This window comes from Felis catus, chromosome D2 (genome assembly GCF_018350175.1).
Source record: "Felis catus isolate Fca126 chromosome D2, F.catus_Fca126_mat1.0, whole genome shotgun sequence".
Taxonomy (NCBI): domain Eukaryota; kingdom Metazoa; phylum Chordata; class Mammalia; order Carnivora; family Felidae; genus Felis; species Felis catus.
Window position 1 is genome coordinate 55,580,641 of NC_058378.1, and position 24,942 is coordinate 55,605,582.

Below are 24,942 nucleotides of genomic sequence, written 5' to 3' on the forward strand. Positions count from 1 at the left end.
TTCTCTTTAATCACTTTGTGAAAAAGTGGGACCCAAATAGCCCCTTTCCAAGAAAACTAACAGGCTGGGCAGAAACTGGACTCAGAAAAGGTGTCAAATTCCTCAACGGAATCTGGTTCCCGGCTTTGGAGGAGGAGTTTAATAAGGATATCAAGAAGAGGAAATGCAGATGAGGACACTACAAGTGGGCTCCACGGGGAGTCATAAAGGGTTCATTCATAAAAAGTTATGCATCCATTATGCCTGGGTTTTCACACACTGCCCTGGGAAAATATGCAACGCACAGTTTTTCAGAGCAAGATGCATACTTTCACAATCCGCCCTAATCCGCTCTCCCTCCTGCCAAAGGGGCATTGACCTGCCTCCTCCCAGCAGATTTCATGGCACTGACCCCTCCCAGGGACCAGTTTGGCCCACACAATGCACTTGTTCCAAACACAGAAGTGCACTAACGGCTGCATTCGGAAACATCAGAGCAGGCCAAATAGTTGGCAGAGGAGAATTCCCGCAAACGAAGAATGACGGTTACAGGCACCGGGCCATGCCTTGGCTGTGGCACTCACACACTCACACACACACACACACACACATACTCACACACTGCGAAAGTGTGTAAAATATGAGCCCCAAAATAACCCAAACAAAACAAACCATCACCGACAACAAAGAGTGGCAAAAAGCCCATCTAATCAATGAAAGTGTAGCCAGGATCTGTAGTGAGAAAATTCTTGTTTCAAGTTCAAGAAAAGGAAATCACTGGAAATTCGTCTGCGAGTGCCCAGTCTCAGGAGCGTGTCTCAGCCCTCTCTAGGGAACTTCAGTAACCGAGAGCTTCCTTCTCCTGAGCCCTCCGAGTCTACTGCGTTCCTGGTGGGGTTTAGGGTTGCCAGATTTCGCAAACAAAAGTAGAGGAAAGCCAGTTAAATTTGAATTTCATATAAACAATGAATCATGCATTTTATCTGACGGTCCTACGGGGATACCCTTCTCAGATTCAGCAGTCCCCAGTCCCCACTCCCCAGGACCAGGGCATCTGAGTTCTGGTCTGATCTTATCCACTAGCCGGCTGTGTGGACTTAGCAAGTTGGTCCACACTCATGGAGCGTGTGCTCTCCTGGTGAAGGTGTGGGATAAGGGACTCTAAGATCCCTGCCAGGTTAAGGGGTCTGTGATTCCATGTTGTCATCCCAAATCCTCCCACACAGCCCCTTGAATTATCTTAATTATAAAATTCTACCTGAGTGCATTCTTGTAAAAGATGTAGAACAATCCAGAAGTACACAAACCAAACCATTTCTGGGCTTCCTTTCTCAGAGGTAAACACCTTCCCCCTTGCAGTCCCTTCTCTATATGTGCGGTATTAAACAAGTACACACGCACATACACACGCACATACATTTACAGGGAAGCAGAAGCATTTCCTGACCCAACACATGGGGATTCTGACTCGGTAGTTTCCCAGGGATTTGTATTCACAGAAATCTGCCCAGCAGATGCTGATGTTCAGCCAGGTTCGGGAACTTCTGCTACCCAGAATGCCCTGCTCTCTCTCACGCGCGCATGCTCTCTCTCTCTCTCTCTCTCTCTCCCCCCCCCCCCGCCACGCCCAATCAGAGCTACCTGTAAAGCCACGCCTCCTTCTGGCTGCTGGCATACCCCGCATCTGGTCACAATAGAGAGGGAGCAGGAGTGCAGGACAGGCAGCCTCCACCCTGCCATCAGGTGACAAAACCCATTTGTCCTACAATATACACGCTCGTGTCCATGGTTGGCTTGCCCACCTAGACTGTACGCTCCCCGACTGATTCCTCCTAATGGGGGTAACCTGGTATCCCTACTCAGAGCCTGCTTTCTTCAGCACGAGTAGACACAACTTCCTATCCATCTGTAGCTCTGGAAATTTCAACTCGTGGTCCTCTGGATAGAAGGGGCGTGTGTGCTCTTCCCAATGAAAGCTGGCCTGGCTGAGACCTTGTGGCCATACAGAGCCAGGCCCCTCAGACCTTCTGCTCCCATCTCTTCCGACCTACCCAGAATCTGATGTCAAGTCAGGCTCGGTCTGGCCGTTTAACTCCCCAATTTAGCTCTCCCCCTTCCCTCCTGTTTCCATCTCTGGTCTGCTGTCCCAACAGCAGCTCACGCCCAGGCCAGCCATTCACAGCATAACCAGTGTGGCTGTTCCGCCCACATGAGGATATGCCAGGGACAAAGATCTCACTGAGGGCTTAGCCTTGGCAACCCGGAAGCTCACCTGGGACTGCTCTAAAAATGAGAACAGCCCACTATCAGCCAAAACCCTTCCATCCGGCTCCTTGCAAATCTGCTTCTCTCTCTGGGTCCACCATGGCTGTCATTTCTGAGTCAGATGAGTCCCTCTGTCCATTCCCAGGACACCGATGCCATAGGCTCTCTATATGCTCGTCTTTCTGGGTCACCCACGGGACATGGCTCTTCTGTAACCAGTCCTGAATGAACTGACCTTTTATCTTATGCCACCTGCCCACAGCCTCCCACTGAAAGGTCTAAGCTGCCTTTTCACGTATGAGTTCATGCACCGTGCATCTCCCAGAAAGGATACATGCTTACTGTAGAAAAATTAGAAAATACAGCTAAACCAGGAACACAGAATAAATTTTTAAAAATATACTCCATCATCCTGAAATAACCACTGTTATTTATTTACGCCTATAATTCCACTTGATATTTATACGGTAGATCACAAAATGGCTTCCTCCAGTTGAATCCAACCTACACATGTTTTAAATAATTTTGTTTTGAATAATCTGGGTCAAGATATTCACTGTTCACTCTGCCACACTCCCCACCACTCCTTATTTTAGTATACCAACCCCATCTTACTCAGGTGTGCCTTATTTCCAAGGGCATCTGAGTTTGCAAAGCCTGCAACATATACATATGAAGGGATTTTTATGAAAGTGGAATCCAGCGGCATATTCCAGTTGGGAACACCTTTTTGTGAAACAATGCACAGCGAACACCTTTCTGTATCAATAAGTAGTCACCTCCAACTTTATTTTTAGTGGCTGGATAGTTTTCCACGGGAAAGATGTGTCACCAGTGCCTCAGCTAACCCCTACTGGTGAACATTTAAATTGTTTTCCATTTTTCCCGCTCCAGTGAACATCCCCATCGCTAGAACTTTGCACGCTTCCTTCATTGGTTCTTTAGGATAAATTCCCAGAAGTAGAACTGCCGGGTTGAAGGGCGGTCTCAGTCCTAGAAGCTTTTAACACGTGCTGCCAGGTGGAGTGTTCAGAGTTTTACAACGACACGGGCTCTTGAGAGCTCCCCGTGACTGCTGTCAGGACGGGCCCCTCCGCACATTAACAGCGTCCCGCAGAACAAGCCGATCACCCCTCTCCCAGGGCTTTCTAAAGTCAACTCACCCAACAGGGGGGCTTTTCTCCAGTAACCATCCCGGACCTCCACATAGTCATACCAGCACAGGCGGCTTTTAAACAAATCCATGGAGGTGAAGGTTAGGACGATCTGTAAAGAGTTACCGGAAAAGTGAGTTGTGGCCGTGGAGCCCGAGGAGTTTTGAAGATACATCTTGCATGCCAGTGTTCTCACATTACCCGTTAGCATACAGCGCTCTGAGACCACAGTAGGAGTGTCCTCACAAGGACACACAGGAAACCTTGTGACATTAAATAATAAACCGTAAGCAGGATGGGGAGTAAACAGAGGAGATGGGTCCTCTGGTTCTGTCTGGGGAATAGCTTGAGCTTTTGGAGTCACTAGGTGGTTTATAGAAAACAGGATGCATTAAAAAGATGGGCCAGGATGCCTTGAGACTGGGGATTTAGAAGGAGGTAAGGGGTCAGTGAAGTTCAGAGATACGGAAAGATCTTATAACATCATCAATCATTCCAAAGGGCCTGGGGTTAGCCTGAGTACATCTGAGCACCACTGTGAGCAGTGTCCCCTCGGCCGTGACCTCACTCTCAAATAGCCTTCTTATGGTTAGTCCGTTCGTTCGTTTGTTCATTCATTCATCTCACCGTTGTTAGCTGAACACCTACTATGTGCCTGTCTGTGTTGGCCAATTGAGATAGAAAGATCAGCAAGACAGGGTTCTTGCCTTTAGGGAGCTCAGAGAGCACAGATGCGTCAGGCCAATTAAAGCACTCTTGAAACAAATGTTGAAAAGAGACGGATGGACAGAAAAGGGAATTCTGTAGCCCCAAGGAGGGAGACATAAATGCTGCCTGGTGATACTGGAAAAGGCATCTCAGAAGAGGTGCCATTTAACCTAAGGGGAATAGGGGCCCAGCGGGCAGAGACAGGACAAGAGGGCGTTTTGGTGAGAGGGACTGACATGAATAAAGGCAAGGAGACGTCTGGGGAATGGTACTGTACATCAGAGCAGGTTGTGGTTTGTGTGTCTGGAATGAAGAGGCAGGGGGGTGAGGAGGAGTGAAGGCCAGGGAGCTGGGGCTTCAGATGGACTAGGAAAGAGCTTTCAGCTCTTCATGGACATGGTGAGCCCATTCAGTGGATGCCCCCATCCACAAAGAGTGGAGGGAGTTGAGTGGCCCTGTGGACTCAGCACACAGGTGCTGTTCCCACAAACCTGCCACCCTTCCAGCTTGGGGCGTCCCTGACAGATGGCCCAGAGCAGAGCTCAGGCGTGCCCCCCCTTCACCCCCATCAAGCCCCGCCATGTAGGGTGTCCGCACCATGTCTGCTGTGCTCAGAGTGTCCCTGCTCCATCATTTCTCAGCTCTTTTCGCTCACTGGGGCCCCGCCCTGGCTGCTGCAGCACTGACCCTGTGCCTTAGCCCATTCGGGGCCCTCATCCTTAGCCAGTTCATCTCTCTCCCTCATCCACCGGCCACTTTCTTTTACATTTAGACAGCCCCAGGTCCCTCTGTCTCTAAGCAAACCCCCTAGGCTGGAGGGCTGCAGGTCAAAGGTTCCGGTGCTCTCCCAGCCAAATTGAAAGGACTGTTATTTATGGGCTCTGTTCTCCGTGGCCCCTCTGCTTTGAACCTCCTCTCTCTGGGTTTCACCACACCTGCCCTCTCCCCGCTCTCTGGCCTCAGCTGGCTCCTGTCCTCCCTGCTCCCCAGGGACTGTGAGAGCACCTCAAAATGGCATTTCCCTTCCAGCTTCCCTGTCCCTAAGTGGCACCGGTCAGCCAGGTGCAACCCTTCGCGCTTATCTCCACTTCGCCCTATTGTTTACCCCCTATGCCCACAGACGTTCTTCCCTTAGCTTGTCTGTGTCCCCTGCTGCCAGCCAGTCTCACTGCCCCTTCAACACCGCTGCCTGTGTTGTACCTGCGGAGAGGATTCCTGAACTCCTCCCTGCCGTGCCCTGAGCCATTCTTCACAGCAGGGCTTCTAGATCCATCCTGCACTAGCATCTCATATTTATTAAACCTCTCCTACTCTCAGAAAACTTCAGTAGCTCCCCATGCCCTCATCTCATAAATTAACCTCTCTGCTTACCTTCCATGGACCCCAGAGTCCATCCTATGGGACCGCCTTTCCCAATGTGCGTTGGCATATCCATGCTAATGGAACCTTCCCCAGGCCCAGCTCAGGACTTTCTGCCTCCCCCCGGAGTCCCTCTCTGACTGTCAAAATGGACATGGCCTTTCCCTCCTTGGGACTCCCCCCTCCCCCTTTCATAGTGACTGCAGGGCAGGTGTTTTTAGAATCAGGAAGATCTGGATACCTCAGCTCTATCACTCACTAGCTCTGGGATCTTGGGAAAATACTTGCCCATTTAGATCTTTAGTTTCCTTATCTGCAAAACAACGTGCACACCATTGGTTACCGAGGGGGCTGCATGAGAAACTGTATACTGAGTGTATAATGAGGTCTGGCACATAATAGGCACTCAATAAAGGCACTTTTAAAGAATCAGGCCTTACTGAGTGTATACTTAGTGCACCACAAACCAGACACACTAAGTGCTCTTCACAGGCTGCCTGTCTTAATTAGCCTTGCGAGTTTGCTCCCCGAGCTTCCTTTGGGCCAATCCCTCCCAATGTTCGGGTCTCAGGACAAGTAGCACCTTCTTCCACAAAACCCTCTGATCTCCTATGAAATGAAGAGGCAGTACCAGAAAATAACAGGCCAGCCCACCTCCTGTATTGTACAGTGTGTGTGTGTGTGTGTGTGTGTGTGTGTGTGTGTGTGATGTCACTCTTCTTTCAAACTAGACCAGTGGTTCTTAACCCTGTTCATGAATTAGTACCACCTCAGAAGTTTAAAAAATACTGCCCCTTCTTCAATTAAATCAGACTCCCTAGAGGTAAGGAGGGACCTTAACTAAACTCTAAGTCTCTTGAAGACAGGGACTGTAAATTAGATTTCTTTTGTATGTCTCACAGAGTTCACGTTCAGGCAGAGGACTCAGTAATATTTACTAGCCGGTTGTAATATAATTACTTAGCTTTTTAAATTCTTCAGAAAGAAAATGTTATTACAACTTCCTTGGTAACACATTCAGGATCAAAATGAATGGGGTAATTATTCAGGTTAATTACTTTAAATATGTTAGGGAACCATAAAGACCATAGGGGAAGAGGTGATAAACAAGAGGTGATACTTGAACCAATCAAGTTTGCTAATTACTAGCAGCTCTGGGGAAGGCTGGGAGAAGCAGAAATGGAAATAATTGGTACAGGAATTTCAATGAGGTATATTCTCTCTGCCCCCCAGTTAGCAGTAATAATTAAGACTTGATGAGTCTTATGTAGTTCAAACATATCACATAGCCTCTGCTATTTAGGGAAATTCAACAATTTGGGGCTTTCTGGATCACTTCCTCCTCTTCCTCCTCCTCCTTCCTTCCCCTCCTTCTCATTAATGCCTCCATCAGGCACAGGAACAGAACATGCACCTGAGGAAGACAAATCTGCAGTCTCTCAGGCTCAAGATGACAACCACACTGTCCTAAATGCTTAGAGCCCAGAGGAAGAGTTGTACATGTGGGTATTGTACGTGAAAAGATACACACGTGAGCATGTGTGTGTGAATGCATGTTCAAATGCCTATTAGCCTGACCCCTTTGTGGAATAGTATAGGATGATGGCTAAGCATCCAGCTTCTCACCTGGATTCAAATCCCAACTTTGCCACAAACTGAGTAGCCTTAGGCAAGTCCCTTTCCTTACCTGAAAAATTAATGTGGGAATAGCACCTATCACACGAAGTTGTGAGGATTAAAAGGTAATCCACATAATATGCTGAGAATAGAACGCAGCCCATAGAAAACATTTAAAGGGATGCTTTTTAAAGTTATGAATTAGGCATACCTGAAGATTGGCTACAGGCACCTAACAATCCATCATCCCACAACACAGTTGCAGATTTCTCACTTGGCCACCTACCCACTCACATGCCCATCCAACAAATACTTTTTGTGTGTCTATGTGCCAGGGGCTGTGTTGGGTGGCTGGAGACCTAGGGGTGAACAGTCTCTGTCCTCAATGAGTTTAGGGTCTTAGAAGGCAGACAGCCCAATAAACCAGCAGTCACGATATTGTGGAATAAGTTATGGCAGGTATGACTAGAGGGAGTTAGGAACACGGGATAGAGGGGGCACCTCAAAGACAGCTGCACTTAGTCTGAGACAATCTGAAAAACCCTTGGATTTGTAGGGAGGCGTAGTAAACACACACACACACACACACACACACACACACACACACACGTTTCAGGAATGCAGAAGCCCCAGTTCCCAGTTCTATATTTTACTGTGAATTTGGTCAATTTTTAAAAATGTCTGAGCCTTGGTCAGCTGGGTGGCTCAGTCAGTTGAATGTCCGACCCTTGATTTTGGCTCAGGTCGTGATCTCATGGTCATGAGATCAAGCTCCGTGCTGAGCATGGAGCTTTCTTAAGATTCTCTCTCTCCCTTTCTTTCTCCCTCTGTGCCTCCCCCACTCACGCTCTCTCTCTCTCTCTAAACAAGAAAAATGTCTGAGCCTCAAATTCCCTATCCATATAATGGATATCAGGAGATGCATGTGTGGTAGGGTTGAGAACATACCATCCTTGGACCAGGACGAAAGAGGCCTCTGTCCTGACCCAGCTCTAGGGGAATAGAGAGGGTATCATGGAATCTTCCGACCCAAATGCTTGTGCTCACTCAGAGCTTGCATAGCTCCTAGACCTAATTCCAGGTGCCCTGGATCCTGGAGTCCCCCGTCCAAATAGCCCCGAGCCCCCTTCCAGAACATGCAGAGATCTCTGCCCTGAATCCACCCTCCCGAGGGCAGACAGCACACCTAACCAGTCCACTTCTGCTGGAGGGGCAGCCAAAGAATAGCTGTTTGCAAGGTAGGAGTGCAGAATGTTCAGGAGCGTGGGCTGGAGTTTCGCCACGGCTGCTCCTGAGATGAAACCGGGGGCTGAGAAGAGAAGGAGGGGCCAGCTGTGGGTTGAGGGCTAGCTTGCCCCATATTGCTACCTTCCAGAGCAGCATTCTGAGGTGTCGAGGAACCCTGCACTGGACCCTCGCCTTCCGAGGCATTCTGATGGTGTATTTACCAGGGGAGAAGGACACAGTCTACTTTGATTTACAGACTGTGAGCTTGATTTACAACTCATGTGGACATTTAGCTTACAGGCCTCCATTTGTATGGGTGATCCTGGTTGAAAGAAAAAAATAATAAAGAATTAAGAACTAAAGAACTAAAGAATGTTAAGCAAGCTAGCACAGCACCTGGGTGCTCACGGCAGCTGCTATTACTACGGTTAATAATAGTACAGTCCCCCACACCTCACACAACCCAAAGAAAGCTACGTCATTTCCTGAGGTGGTTTCACACCTACCTTTTCCCCTGGAGTGACCGATATCCTCCAGACACAGTGGGAATAAGAAGGGTAGCCATTTGGGAAACCAGGTGCGGAAAAGTTTCCTGTTGTGTCCTGCAGGGTCTCCCCACACGCTGTGCAAGCAAAACAACAACTGTGATTCCGGCACACACACTCCCCACCTAAGCAGCTCCCTGCACCAGGCCGCTGAGAAAACACACCGCTTGACCAGCCAAAGCCCTCGGAACGCATTGGCGAGAAACCGGTCAGGCAGATTGATGATGTTTTCTGGCTAATAAAAGTGAAAATAGGGTCCGGGACGAGAACGTAATACCCAGGCGTTTCTTCTGAGGCTCCCAGGATATGGTGGGCAAGTTTCCCAGCCTTGCTGGGCCTTCGTTTTCTTACCTGTAAAATGGACAAGACCTGCCTAGAGGGTTAATGAAATGGCACATAGTGAGTGGTCCACACATAGCAGCCATTATATTATGACTGACAGGGGCGCCTGGGTGGCTCAGTCAGTTAAGCCTCCGACTTTGGCTCAGGTCATGATCTCATGGTCTGTGAATTCGAGCCCCGCGTCGGGCTCTGTGCTGACAGCTCAGAGCCTGGAGCTTGCTTTGGATTCTGTGTCTCCCTTTTTCTCTGCTCCCCCGTGCCCCCCCAACCTGCTCCTGCGCTCTCTCTCTCTCTCTCTCTCTCTCTCTTTCTCTTTCTCTCTCAAAAATAAATAATAAACATTAAAAATAATTTTTTTTAAGTACAAATAGGTGAAGCGACAAGAAAAAACACTTTGAAACACATTTCAGGTATTAGTTTGAATCTGGCCTCTTCTCTTTTTGCTACCTATTTCTGAACGAGCAACCAAATAAATAGTCAAGACAACAGAAAAATGACCAGAGGTATGGGAAGCTGGGCTACTCTACAGTAGACCATCCCACCTTTGAATGTTGGAGGGTTGTCTGGTCCTAAGTCTAGAACCTAGTTCTTATGTATGTGAAAAATATTTCACCCAATTTGTCCTTAAAAAGAAAGTATCTGTAGGAGGAAGCTCGGGACCCGCGGGTTCCTTACCTCCTGCCCCCTCCTGATTCCAAACCCAAACCCCTCCTCCTATGGGGTTACCCCAAAGTGTGGAAACATATGCATCTCTTCCCACATGCAATTCACCCTCCACTCGACAACTACCCCCCCTTTCAGTTACTACTTGAAATTACTGGAAGCTGCAGTTCTGGAGCCGCAGGAAGGAATACTGGAGAGCGGCCCGTCATCAGCCTCAGGAAATCCTGGATATTGGGGCTTCGATATCATGTTACTGAACAACTGCCAGGCATCATGAGGATTATGCCCGGCAGTCAACACCCCCAAGGGTTCCATGGAAATTATTTTAGAATAATCATCAACATTCTGCAAGAATAGATGCATTACTATATGGCTCCATGGTATTTACCAGCTGCCTCCAATCCTTTTGGGAAGTAAGAGCCATATACATTATAACTAAATAAATACTATGGCATTTCCCAGGGAATGCTATAAGGTTTCTCTTTCAATTCAGCAAGGTTATATGATACGTGTGACCTGCATTTCAGCCCTAACACACCCCCAGATGACTAATAGCTGGATGGACATATTTCTTAGAGTTTTGCGATGGACCAAACCCCACCCAGCCCTTTGCGTGCCCTGTGATCCCACTTAGCAGGGCAACGGGATAGCCTAGATTTTCTAATATGGCGCCTATTTTGAACATTCTGTCCCATGATCAGACCGTGTGTCTGGTCTGGGGCATTTGGAAAATGTTACCGGACCTGTTAGCAATGAATTTCCTTCTTCCTCCCCAAAGTGCTGAATTGAATTCTCTCCCCTCAGTGGTAAAAACCTGGCTACTCTAACGCTTTGCACTGAAGCTCAACAACTTAAAGGGTCAGCGTGAGCTCACTTCCAGGGCCGCAGGCTGGGGGAGGTGCTGGTGATGCTGAACCAAGGGTATGGAAGGCAAAGAGGGCAGATTCAAGAGGAGGGGCCTTGCGGATGAGCAGAGAAACAGACGTCTCCTCAGACCCTGGTATACTGTCCAGTCTTTGCTGGCAGATTTCTAGCCGATGACCAGAACCCTAGGAAGCCCCCAGGACCATAGACGTAACCTCATTTACAGCACTGAGTATTTGGGAAGCTGACTCCCACCCTCCTTCATTCACTGTCTTCCTGCAAAACCCTTGGTTTTTGTTTTGCCAAACCCACATCCCCTATTCCCACAGGAAGGAGAGGAGATTTTGTAGTTACAGGGTACACACTGCATCGGGCCCCCATTCACTGTTGTTCCACTATCCTTCTTCCTCTTCAGAATATCAGGCCTTTGCCAGAGAATTCTGAGGATTCTGACACATTAAACTGTGAGCTCCAAGACCTATTATTCGTGTCACTACTGGCAATCACCTCTGCACGTGGGCCTCCTACACTGTCTAAAACCTCCATATAGTAGATACCAGAAATTATAGCAGCCTCTCCATGTTCTCCAAGCTGTTTTTCCCAGCAAGGGGGAATGTTGGCAAAGGATGGCTGAGTCATGCTCCGTGGGTGCAACAGAGGCCCCGGGACTCCCCGGGATTCAGTTACCTGGGCATTTGTACAGCTTCCTGGCTTGCGCTATGTCTCCCTGACTGAGCCGCACACGCTGACCAATGGTTGGCCTGACGCCATTGTCGTCTCGACGGGGGAGGATGGTGTCTAAGAAAACTCCTCTACAGGAAGAAAAGAGAAAGAGAAAGGAGAAAGAAAAGTCAAGGCTGGCTGGCTGGCCGGGCTGGAACTTACAGTCTTCATTTCCTTGCCCATAAGCCCGTTGACATCCCCAGCCCCTGGATGGCCTCTCTGTAGGCCAGTATGACTGAAGACGTTGCTTCACTCATCCTGGTATGTGGGTATTCCATTTCATGAGCGGCTTACTCACTTTCCAATGGGAAAATGACTCTGCCAAGCTTGCCAGTCTGCCCTAGTCCACTGGCTTAGGGGCTTCCTTACCGACATGTACTGTGCATTTCCACAGGTCCAGGTCCTGGGGCCGCCACATCCTACAACTTCAGGGAGCACCATTCAGAGAGATCGAGGTGTGAGTGGTGCCCCCTGGAGTTGTGCAACAGGCACTACTGAGCATGGATAAGTCTTGGAGGGGCCCCACAGGGAGCCTGGGGACCAGCACAGAGTGAGACTCTCAGGGGCTGGTCAGTAAGTGCTGCTTGACGGGCTGGTGAATAATGGGAATCAGAGTTTGGGGGCCTTTCTGGCAAAGGGGATAATCAGATGGAAAGTGAGATGAATGTAGAGAACAAAGTTGAGAGAGTCCTAGTCTAGAAGTTTCTATGTAAGGCCCGGCTCCGCCACCTGGGTGAGCTTAGACAAGCCCCTTCCCCTCTCTGAGCTTCAGTTGACTCCTCTAACAGTAAGAGAGTGGCCTAGACAGTCACAGCAGCCCTTTCCAGCTCTAAGCATCCTATTCTACTCCCACGTGAATGAAGTCTAAAATGACCAAGTCAGGATGCCCGGCTGAGTACTGGCCCTATTTACATCTCCATGATGTGGGTGTGGTTGACCCCTTCCTGAGCCTCCTTCTCTGCTTCCAGACCCCCAAGGAGGGACCCCTCCTGGAAGGTAGGGTCTCCCTTCAAATCAGCTCCTTCTCCAGTTACCAGTTTCTTCCCTCCCTTCTTAACCAGGTTTCTGGAAACAGTGGATCCCATTCTCTGTCTAGCTGCCCACATACCATTCACTTTTCAATGCAATTGCAATCAGACTGCACCAGCGACGGTCAGTGGTCACCAACTAACTGACAACTCGGATGGACACCTGTCAACCCCCACCTGCCCTCTCTTACAGCACTGCCACTTTTCTGCTCCTTCCTTCCTTAGACTCTCTTTCCCCCGGTGTCCAGGGCACCACTGTCTCTGCGCGGCAAGTTAGCATCCACGTCTGCTCCCCACTCCGTGCTTTCCCTTGGGAATCTGCCCTCTTCCTCTCTCCTGTCTCCTGCTCCACCTGCAACTCTGGGCTTTCGCTGATGCCAATAGACTCACAGAGAATTCTCTGATTCTGACCCCAGAACCATCTGCTAAGCCCCAGATGCCTGGCGACCCCTCCACTACACTGTCATGTGGGTCTCATATCCATGTTCGTTCCGTGACTCTTGTCTCCCAAGAGTGAATCTGAAGGCACCATGGCACCTTCTATCGTGCCTTGAATCTATGCCTTCCTCCTCATTCCAGAACACTGCCTTAGCTCAGGCAAACAGCATCCCCTTTCTGCATTCTTCCATAGCTTCTTACCTGGTCTCCCTCCCTGTAGACTCAGTCAGCTCTATGTTGCACCCACAACAGTGCAACGTGATTGTCCGGAAATGCAAGGGCAGCCTTGTGTCCTCTCCACTTAGAAGCCTTCACTGATATCTGATCACCACCTGGATCCTCAGGCCCTTGGCTCACTGGCCTCTGCCTTCCTCTTCAGGCACTTCTCCTGATACCTCCACCCCACTTGGTAGCTTAAGCAACACCGAATCTCGGATAGCCCCAAACATGCCCTTACGCAGGCTGTCCTCTGCAGAGGCTGCCCACTGCCCATCTTCTTGTCCACTAGCAAACTCCTGTTCATTCGCCAAAACCCCCATCAGATGGCTTTCCCTCTTAAAAGTCTTCTCGAACCCTTTTTATCCCTCCTTATCCTGAGTTATTCATTCCCTCCTCTGGGCTACCTCTTGGCCTTATTTGTCTAGTCTCTTCTTATCATACTGTATTGTCTTTTTTGAAGGGTGAAGATATTTGTCATCTCTGCTAAATAGTAAGTTCCCCAAGCAGAGAGACTGAGACTTTCATCTTTATGGCCTTAGGGACTGGAGCACAACAGGTCAAGAAATAATTTTTGAATTAAATTATGTAACCAAGGTAGGGCAGTGTCTTCAAAAAATTTTGCAAAGTAATTTACACCCAAGGGAAATGCGACAATGCATGTTACCTAGTTATTAGCTGCACTGTCCCTTCTCCTCCCTCTCACTTTCTCTCTAAAACATTTCCTTTCCCCTCAATTCTGCACTACTTTGGAAAATATATATTATTCTTATATCTTGCTGGTGGCATGTCTTATTATCTTTCTGATTTTGCATATATGTTTTCTAAATCAGACTTCAAACCCACTTTCTTTCCAACATAAGCAAGCAAGAGCCTAGATCATCTGCCGATTTCCTTTTAAGTATCCCCATCCCCAACCTTTAACCACCTGGCCTGTCTTTCTTGATTTCCCATTGCCTTATCTCTGGGTCCAGAGCCTTCTAGAGAAACTTTAGGGGAATCCTCGTTTTCCCTCACTGACTTTGCCAAGTTTTAAACTACAAGTAATGACTCTACATAAAATTCTAAATCCAATCACCTACTAGATCTAAAAGGGGGCACTTCTGCCCTATAATAAAATGGGTCCATTTGTAATTTTTTTCTTGATTCCCCTGAAGGAAAGAAATTTTCCTGCACAAAATGCAAAGCTCACCACCATCTCTTAGCAACCCAGGCCAACCAACCTTGCTGAAGACCACAGCATATAGGTGACTCTGCCAGTGTGGAGAACGTGTGCTCCCACTGACCGTTCACAGGACCTTCTTATGTGCCAGGACCAGGCCTGAGCACTTTACATGCACCATCTCGTTTAGTCCTTGTAACACCCTAGGCCAGTGCAATTATTAGGGTCTCCTCCCCACCGGTGAGAAAAAGCCGGCAGAGCTTAAGTGATTCTCCCAGAGTACAGAGCTAGTAATGGAGAGCCAGCCCTGGAACCCAGGCAGGCCAGAAGCCCATCTCCCGGCATCCTCCTCCTTCCAGCCAGTGTTCTCACTGCCCAAGGAACAATAGGCTTTAATGTGTGCTAGATAAATGATAGAGTTAGGAATGTGAGAGACTTCAAAAACTGAAACAGCAGGAACAACATCAGCCCACACTCAGATAGCTCTTTGGGGCTGGGACGCCCTCCTTGACATGTCCCTGAGCTGCCAGCAAGATGGAAGGCTCTGGAAAATATTTACTACAAGAGGCATCCCCCGCATGAACCACTGCAGTGACATCCCTCTTTTATGTAGGACAACTCTTAGCCCTGACACTCTGCTAAACTAAGACAGGGTTTGGCAGATGCTTTAGGGAATAAAGCTGTCAGCTCTGAGCTCTCCAAAGATGCCCCTGTACCACAGATCTCTCTCCCCAGCTCCTAGACCCTTGCCCAACGAAACCTCCAAACACATCACTCTCCGCAGCCGAGGTCCAACCAAGGGGGAGAGGGAGGGACTGCAATAAACCAGAAAATAAAGTTGGAAGGAGTCAGATCAATTGTAAAGATACACAAAGATTGGGTTTCCCATCAGCTGGAAGAGTGGTTGCCTCCAGATGAGCAAATGTTCTATAAGCCATTTCCTGCTCTTTTTCAAACTCAAAGACGATGCACAGGCTGGCTCCAGGGGATATGTGGCCAGGAGTAATGATGTGGATTTAAGGACTGGGAAACTTGACGAAAAGTGGGCCAGGAAAGACCATTAGTAAGGATGCCACTGTTAAATGTCCCACTGAACAAAGTAGTTTCCTGAAAATCCATGCAGAAAGTTGGCAGAAAAGACGATGAAGGTATCCACTTGCTACAAAATAGCTTTGCCAACATCGTTGTGAACCGCTGGGGCAGGGGTGAGAAGATAGCTGTGGTAGATTGTTAAAATAATGGGAGGCACCTCCTAATGTCCATAGCCTTCACCTTGTACCTTGCTCCGACCACTGAAATGTGACAGAAGTGATGTCCTGCAAGTTCTAGAGCCTGGGTCTTAAGAGTCTTGTGGCCTCCCAGCTTGTCTTTTAGGAGCTCTGAGTTCCAGTGCAGTGAGGAGCCCTGTCCAGCCTGCCAGAAGTTGAAAGGCCACAGGGAGGAAAACCGGGGGGGCCCCAGTGCACAGGCAGCACAATGGCCAGACATGGCACTGGCCATCCTGGACTTCTCAGCCCAGTCACTTTGTCAAATGACTACTGCTGTGGAAATGATCCCAGGCAAAACCAGAGAAGAATGAGCCAGAGTGACCCACAATGTCACAAAAAATAAGTTGCTGTTATAAACCATGACATTTGGGGGTAGACTCTTCTGAGGCAATAGATGACATCATGGTAGCAGAAGGAGAAGTCTGCCTCCCTTCCAAGCCTTCATGGGAGCTGCTGTGTTTCTACATAGCCGCCTATCACACCCATGTGCTGCCCCTCGCCAATCTCCCTCTGAGGGCTTCTGGGTACTCTTGGTGGGGAACTATCATTTCAAGGGTTTGGTCCATGGGCTTCTACTGGTCAGTGCTGATAAACTGCTCCACAATGACAACAGTGTTGTTAATGGCTATCTCTTTGAGGGGTGACAGGGATGGCATTATGAGCTAGAGATCACAGGAAAAAAAAAAGATTTTTCTTAAAAGAAAAACAAGAAAAGAAATGCTGGTCCCAGAAGACACTGCATTCTTGCCTTGGTCTTTGGTTTCAGAGCTTTTCCTAATAACTGGCACATGGCAGGCACCAATGAGACAGTGCAGTTCCTATAGCCCATTGGAAGTAATTCATCCCCAACCCCCCCTGAACAGGAGACGCCTGTAGATTCTCCTTATGAAGTGACCACCACATTTGTGGATATGTGGACAGAAATGCAATGACGATAATGGAAATTTCTTCCCTCACCAAGTCCAGCATTGCAGATCTCCCTGTCTCCTTTGATTCACCCATTAATTTTTTCATTTAAGAAATATTTATTGAATATCTACTCTGTGCTAGGCTCTGTGATAGGTGCTGGAGACGAGAGAAGAGGATGCCCTCAAAGATCTCAGTCTAGTGAGCCAGAGGAGGATGTAACAGGTACATAGGATTCGATTAATTTATAAGAATAATTAATAGACAACTTATAAAGCAATATGAAGAGTCATGACAGCTATGGAAACAAGACCCAAAGTACAACCTTCTCACTTGGGCCAACTTGACAGTGATTCTCTACAAAATCAACACTTTGTCTCTACTCAGCAGCCTGCCATCTCTGGGGCTGATGTACTGTGGCCCAAATTTTCCTACACCATTTCCCAAACCCTCAAGGCAGCCCAGCCCCCACACCCAAGCATCCCTGCTCTGACCTTTCATGGTGGGCTGTCATCCTGCCCACCCATTGTCTCTTCGACTCCCCCAACAAACCCCCAGAGTAGGTCCTTCGAAGTCTCCTTTCCCAACATGGAAGAGGAAGCCTCAAATGTCCACATGGCAATGAATGCAAACATCTGTCAGTGCCTTGCCCACCTGCACTGATTAAGAAATTACAACAGGAAATGTTTGAGCTGGAAGGGGCTCAAAGAACATTTAGTCCAACCCTCCTATGAGGAAACCGATGCCCAAGGACGTGGAGAGTTGACCCAGCACAAAGCCATCCCTAACTACTGTCTATACCTCCCTCAATAGCACGGTGCATGAGAGCACGAGGCCTGGAACCCAGTCTTTGACTCTCAGTCCAGTGGTCTCTTCATTTCATGGTGCACCTCATATCCTCTGCCAAGGAGCCAGGAGAAGAGTAATGAAAACAGGGTCAGTCACTCCCATGCCAGTTGTTCAAAGATGCTGACGTTGACAAAACTCCACCTATTAGAGCTCTGGAGAGATTCCCCCTGGGTGCAGGATGGTGGCCATAACTAAATCAGCTGTGTGGCCAGAGGGACAGCACCACCTTCCCGCTACATCTGGGAACATGGGATGCTGAGGTTTGGATACTCTTTCCCGCAGTTCCATGACCTCATCAACAGCATGCTTTCAGCAGGCTTACCCAAGAGCCAATGAGCCCTGGGTACACTCCCAAGAGCTGTGTGTCTCCTGAAGGAATGGTTTCTTTTGATCTTTATGGACATGGCGACTCATGAAATGGATTGTTTCCTTCCTTGCAATAACTGCTAAGAAGCACAGGGCAGGATTTGCTGCCAGTCTGACCAAAGTGTGCATGACTTTCTGGCATATATTCTGAATAGGCAATTGATTCCAAGCTTCCATGCAGCTATCTACCCTTATTTTCCCCTCCCCCATCCTCAAGTTTCCTCATTTACTTGTTTCTTGTCCTGTGTACATGCTGGAAACCCAATCGAACCTTTTGTTTTTGAGTAATTAAATAGATAAATAGAAAGCAAACAAGCTGGTTTTAAGACGAAACTGAGAAAAAAGTGGCAAGTGAGAGAACATATGCCTTGTATCTCCTCTAACTCAAGAGTGGAAACACCCACAAAACTGGGATTAGTTGGGGGACACTTCTATATGCACAACATGCATATGGTCTAGAAGCAAGGGAAATATTGGAAATACTTCACACCCAGTCCAGCACAGCAATAACTCATCAAAACAGATCCTACCAATGCCGGCTGTAAATCACTGGCCCCAGCTATACTTGGGTACACCAGCTCCCATCAAGTGTGACCAGCAGGCGGGAAACCTGGACCTTTGTTCTCACTCTGACCCCAGCTACCTGTGTGCCCTCGAGCTGGCTGGAGCCTCATTTTCTTCACCTCTAAAATGAATCCACGATTTACAACTCCCCCAGCTCTCATATGGTCTAGCTTTCAATAAACCACACCTCTTTAAGGGAACTGGTTAGCACCACCAGGCTTACATCAAGGACGTGCTTTGGAAGACTCCCCCACCCACTGGAAATTTTACACAGAGCCCCTAAGTTATTATCCCGGCCAACCTCTAGATAATTTCCCCTTTCCAGTTTGCTGCTTGTGACATTAGGGCATGATGGAACACCAGCTTCACAATGGGATTCAATCTTATTAGCGGGAACCTGATTAGATTATATTTCACTGCAGCCCAGAGGCCACTGTATTTCAAGGACAGACAGGCCAACTGTGCTAAGAGCATGCAGAGACCCACTCTCTGCAGACCTCCAGGAATCCGACCCGAGCCTGCGGCAGGCACAGTAAAACACAGATGAGGCATAAGCATAGATTCCGACCTTGAGAAGGTGTTCCGGGCGTAGTGCATGATGCTGTCAAAGTCGTACGTTTCTCCCAGAGAGCTCACTTCCCCAGCTTCCATTTTTAAGAAATTATACTCCTGACCTGTGACACAACACTCTGTTAAGGCCTTTGAAAACCAAGGCAGGTACCTGAAAGGAGGCAGAGGGGGGAGAAGGAGGGCCCATAGCAACTTCTGAGAGCTCTGTTAGCCCAAATAACAGGGTTGTGGTCGTTCTCATTGTTTTTAACAGACTGGAAATTTGAAACTTCAAACAGCCCTGTTTTCCAACCCACCACCCAACCCCTCCCCAAGTGCCCCTGGAAACTCTTATACTAAGTTTGTAGGCAGGTTCGATATTAATCTGATCGTTCAAAAACTTAGAAAAAAAAATCTCTGATCTTGCTACTAAAGAACAAAAGTAAAATCAAAGAGTTAAGTTCAATCCTAAATAGTTCACAATTCAGACCCTTGAAAGCATTTTAAGGCAAACATATTATTCAACCAGTTACTTTCATGTTCAACATAGACTTCTATATAAAATTATTTAATATAAGAAGTGGGGTGTTTTGTTTGTTTGTTTTTTGTTTTGTTTTGTTTTGTTTTGTTTTGTTTTGTTTTGTTTTGTTTTGTTTTAGTCTAGACACTACCTGCCTTGGGGCAGAACATTTCCAGGCCAAAATACTACTTTTACATGTATTTGTGTCCTAATTGTATTTTAGTTTCAAAAGGATGTGTTGCTGAAGTCAGCAAAAGTGACTCTCATAAAAGCAACCAGGAGAACTCTTTTTTTTTTTTTTTTTTTGGCTTCTCAGCCTTGATCCTGCAACAGTTACTCTGGTCCATTCTGTTCCTTTTAGGAAATGGAGTTGGATTTCATTGTCCTTTTACAACATGAAAAGTCATTTCGTTTCTGCCGTAACCAGAAGCTATGGCAGATGACCTCCCAGGAAGGGCCACAAATAACAGTGGCAGTGCTAACAACAAATGTCTGCACAGTAGGGCTGCTGCCTCCTTACTTAACGAATGAGCATTCGTCGGGTCCCTGAAACCCCTCTCCTTTAACCCTGCCTGACCCAGGGGATGCCACCTTCCTGGCCAGTGGCTTCCAGACTCGGTACTGGCTCCTTACCTGGTTGGATGTTCTCTCTGATGATGGTGACATGCTGGTCTCTGTCGGGCCGAGTGTGTTCATGCCAGAACCCAACCACATGGCCCAACTCATGTGCCACAATGCCAAACTTGTCACAGTTTTTCCCAATGGATATGGCCTGCGGGCCTCCTCCTCGACGCCCAACATAGGAACAACAGCTGGACAGTAGCAGAAATACCCAGGTCAGCCGCTCAGAGAATAGGAAGAGTCTAATGCCCTTCCCCATGTGTGTGATTGTGTGTGTACGTGCACGTGTGTGTGTGTGCACGCACACACATGCACGCACGCGCACACACACGCTAATCTAAAAGAAACAGATATTCAGAGCTGAAAGCACGTTCATTGTCCAAGTTACCTCCCAATACAGAAATTCCCTCCAAAAATTGTTCTCCTTTTTGGTGGTCACGGATCTACTTGAGAACCCAAAGAAGATAAGGCTTCTCTTCCTGGAATAAAGCCCATACCCTCCCCAACCCTGCACCCCCAAGTCTCTCCTGAATCACCTCTGATGACGAGGAAAGGAGTCAGCTGAGTTTCTGTAAAGCATGGTACCCTTATCAGAGAAGCCTTAGAAATGACTCCCCTTCTGGGCAAAATTGCTTTTTCAAGTAACATTTATTCCTAACATATTATTATATATTATTCCTAATATAGAAAGGTATAAGAAAAGAAATAAACATGGCCCACAACCCCACCACCTCTATCACCCAGCTAACGTCTATCAAACATTAAAAGAAATATGTGTTCTGGGGCGCCTGGGTGGCTCAGTCAATTAAGTGTCTGACGATTGATTTAGGCAAAGGTCATGATCTCATGGTTCGTGGGTTTGAGCCCCACGTTGGTCTCTAGGCTGACAGTGAGGAGCCTGCTTGGGATTCTGTCTCTCCCTTTCTCTCTGCCCCTACCCTGCTTGTGTGCTCTCTCTCTCTAAAAAGTAAATAAACATTTTTTAAAAGTATGTGTTCAAAAGAGTCAAGTATTAAGTCTCTCACCCCCATCTCTAATCTCTTCATCCAAAGATAACCATTGTTAACAGTTTCTTGGATATCCTTCAGAAAAATTAGATACGTATACTTTTTATTATAAAATGCACTATGTACATCATCCTTAATTTTTACCTTTTTTCCTCCTTAATGTAGAGATCTTTTTATAACAAGGCATACAGACTTCCTTCATTCTTTTCAAAGCAACAAAGTACTAAATTTTCTTTAATCTGACTCCTATTAATGTACATTTGGGCTGATTCCAATTTTTATTAGTTAAACAAAGCCTTATGGGAGAGGAAGACAAAACAAACAAATAACAACAAGCAAAACAAATAAATGGTCGGACTCCTGTTTGTAGCATTGGGATTGAGAGACAAACGGGTTCATACATTTGAGATTTGATAGATACTATCAAACTGCAATCCCCAAATGTTGGGTCTACTTCTATGCCCACCAATGATATATTTAAAAGCCCTATTTCCATACAACCTGGCCAACACTGGCTTTACCAAATTCTTTTTGTCAGTTGGATAGGTGAAAAATGGTATTTCAGTGTATCGAGATTGGAGAGTTTTCCATGTTTTCTATGACATTTGTATTTTTTTCTTGTGAGCTATGTGATCACCTCTTTTCCCCATCTTCTTTTGGGCTGTCCATCTTTTTACGGATGATATATAAGGACCCTTTGTGAATTAAGGAAACAAGTCTTTTGATTGTCAAATGTATTGCAGATATTTTTCTCACTTTGTTTCTCAGTTTGCTTTTTTGTTTATGTATTGTCTTGGTTTTGTCTACACCACATATAATTTTTAAATTTCAATGTATGGAATGTCTTCACTTTCCTACATCCTGCTGGGAAAGGCCATCTACCTGCCAGGATCATCAATAAAATCCACTCTTGCTTCTCTCATAATAAAATAATAAAATTTTCAAAATAATTTTTACATCTCTTTTCATTTCTTTATTTTTCCTTTTAAAAATGTTTACTATATTTGATCCGGCTAGAATCATTTTGATGTAAGAAGTGAGGTAGGAATCCAGCTTTATTTTTTTCACAACAAGCTGTCTATCTCAGTATTAAAATATCCCAAATGACTAATCCAGCTCTCACTCATTTAAGATGCTACCTAAATTCATGTATAGGCATATGCACTTTAAACTCTTTTGTTCTGTTCCAAATGGTTTTAATTATTACTAACTTCATTTGCATTTTAAATCCTAGATGTTTGAACAGACCATCAGACCACTCCCCATAATCCCCTCCATACCTCCATCCCCCTGTCCCTGTGTCCTTTCTCTCTCTCTCTCTCTCTCTCTCTATATATATATATATGTATATATATCCCTCTGTTTTTCTTTCTTCTTATTCTCTCTCTCTCTCTCTCTCTCTCTCTCTCTCTCTCTCTCTATACATATATATATATATCCCTCTTTCTGCCTCAGTCTCTCTCTCCCTCTCTCTGTCTCTGTCTCTCTCCTTCTCTGTTGGTTATTTCTACATGGTTGTTCCTCCAGATAATCTCTAGTGCCATTTATTTAAGTTGTCGAAATATATATACACATATGCCCACATATACATAAATGTAGATGTCTGAATCCAAATGGCATGCTTTTATAGGTTATTTTAGGGAGTTCTGCATCTTTACAATGTTGAATATTCCCATACCAGGAAGTGGTATGCATTTCCATTTTTACTTTTTTTTTTAAGTGTCCTTAGAGTTTTAGCATTTTCTTCTTACAGGTCTGGAGCATTCTTGCATTTTTATTAGGTTTATTCTTAGAGATATTATTTATTATGTCTCTATTAAAGTGATATTTTTCCTATTACAGAAGTGTATCCGATTGTTTCATTATAAGGAAAAGTAATTTTTTGTTTACTACTTTTGTAATGAGTCACCTTAATAGGGTCTCCTTTTGTTTCTAGTAGTTTCTCAATTGCTTTTCTGGGTTTTTAGACACGGTCATATTAACTTCAAACAATGCAAACATTGCCTTGTTCCTGCTGATACTTGTCATATGTATTTCCTTCTCTTATTTAACTATATTAGCTAGTATTTCCCAAAATATGTAGAATAATTGTGGTGATCATGAACACCTTTGCCTTGTTCCTGATTCTAACAGAAATGCTTCTAGAATTATCAGTTTAATTCAATGTGGGCTCTTGGGATACACACACACACACACACACACACACACACACACACACAGAGGTTTAGCCATAGCTCTTTAATTTAGAATTGCAGGGCTTTTATTATCTTGACATCTTATAATATCAATCCTGAATTCTTTATGATCTAAGAGTTGTAAACAAAAAATAGAGCTTTTCATTTACTAGGTAATGCAGGCGTGTTCATTCTACTTTTTGTTATTATGTCTAGTTTCATTGCTTTGTAATCAGAGCCTATTTTAACGCTGTTTCTGCCTTTGAGAACTCATTGAGGTGTTCTTAATGCTTAATAGATGGACAATGTCTATAAATGTTCAACATGCACTTACAAAGAAAAGATGTGTTATCAGACTGCCGAATCTGATAGACCCATAGGATCAACTCTTAATTACATTTTTCCAGTCCTCAACAGATCTCTACTTATTTTTTGGTCAACTTGACATTGATCTACTTGAGTTGACAGAAATGAAATAAAGTCGCCTGCTGCTGGTGTTTCTGTCAATTTCCCCTTGAATTCCCTGGGGCTTGCTTTATGACTCTTAATGCTATGCTATTTGGTGCATAAAGATTTATGACAGTTATATTCTCACTGTAGCTTGTACTCTTTCTCATTATGAAGTGCCTCACCTTTTTTTTAAAACACTTTCTGACTTTAAAAACAAAACAAAACAGGAATGAAACAAAAAAGGCCTTGTCTATAACTAAAATTATGATCCCAACGTTCTTTTTGTTAGCATTTGCCTGTATGCCTTCTTTCCTTTTACATGTAAACCTTTCTGGGTCATTTTTCCAGTAGTCATTTCATGCATACGCCATGTAGTTGGGTTTAAGTATTTGAACCAGAACGGGGAACTTTTTCTTCCAGTGAGAGAGTATATCACACTTACATTTATTGGCATAACAGATAAGTTTAATCAAAATCCAGGCATCTTATTGTGTGTTGTGTTTTCTGGAGGAAGTCTGTAAGCCCACGGAGCCCATAAAATTACCCACAGAGTTTTGCATAAATGCATATCTGTCATGAGGAAGCCCATAGCTTCATCAGGTTCTCAGTAGGATTGCTGACCTCAAATTGGTTCAGAACCACTGCTCCATACAAAACACCCCCAATTCCTTCGACTGCTCCCATGACAGGAGATCCAGACCCCTTGTCTTCCTAGAGTCTTCTTCTTGACCCACCTACTTTGTCACCAGATTGTGAGTTCATTGATGGCAAGGGGAGTTTCTGACAAACCCTAGATTGCTACTTATTACAGCTCCTTGGAACGATTTGGTTGTACAGAGAAAACTCAAGACTCACAAGCCATCTGTCTGCCTCTGATTCCTCTGAGACGGCCTTGCTTTCACTTACTTACCCGCACGTTCTGTAACTGAACACAATAAAGCTCTCTTCATCAGTCCTTTCTATGAAGGTCACACAGGTGTGCTTCTCCCAGTGTCTCATAGCCTGCTTAAAAATGGCTCTCTGGCTTCCTGAAATGACAGGGCAAGGCTCATCACTTCACTGATAGGTCCGTGCCTTCCTTCGATGCTGTAAGGTGTGCTGACTTACAACACTCGTTCCAATGATCAAAAGAACTTGTTGGGGTGACTCAAGATAGAAATGCACTAGGAATAAGGATCGCCCTTGCTAAGGATATAACTTTCCCGAATCACCAGAACTCAGTAAGGGCTTATGGATTGGAAAAGAGAGTAAAAATAGATGGTCAGAATATCCCAAGCTCCCCAACTTGTCCTGTGAAGGGAAAGTACTTAATTAAGCTTTAGAAAAATCTTACTCGGGTTATTCAATTTGGAAATTTTAGGCTCTTGAAGGAGCTCAC

At 46.0% G+C, this 24,942-nt stretch overlaps 1 protein-coding gene across 1 annotated transcript in view; it reads right to left on the reverse strand.

Annotated features, from left to right (window-relative positions):
- Positions 1-24,942, reverse strand: part of TLL2 (tolloid like 2) — a 128,263-nt gene that overhangs the window by 28,729 nt on the left and 74,592 nt on the right. The window contains exons 5-10 of the mRNA XM_023240792.2: positions 24,475-24,592; positions 19,946-20,124; positions 18,812-18,917; positions 11,411-11,535; positions 8,816-8,931; positions 3,408-3,510 (exon numbers count right to left, since the gene is read on the reverse strand). Coding sequence (XP_023096560.1) covers positions 3,408-3,510; positions 8,816-8,931; positions 11,411-11,535; positions 18,812-18,917; positions 19,946-20,124; positions 24,475-24,592 — 747 coding nt within the window. The remainder of the gene's footprint in view (positions 1-3,407; positions 3,511-8,815; positions 8,932-11,410; positions 11,536-18,811; positions 18,918-19,945; positions 20,125-24,474; positions 24,593-24,942) is intronic.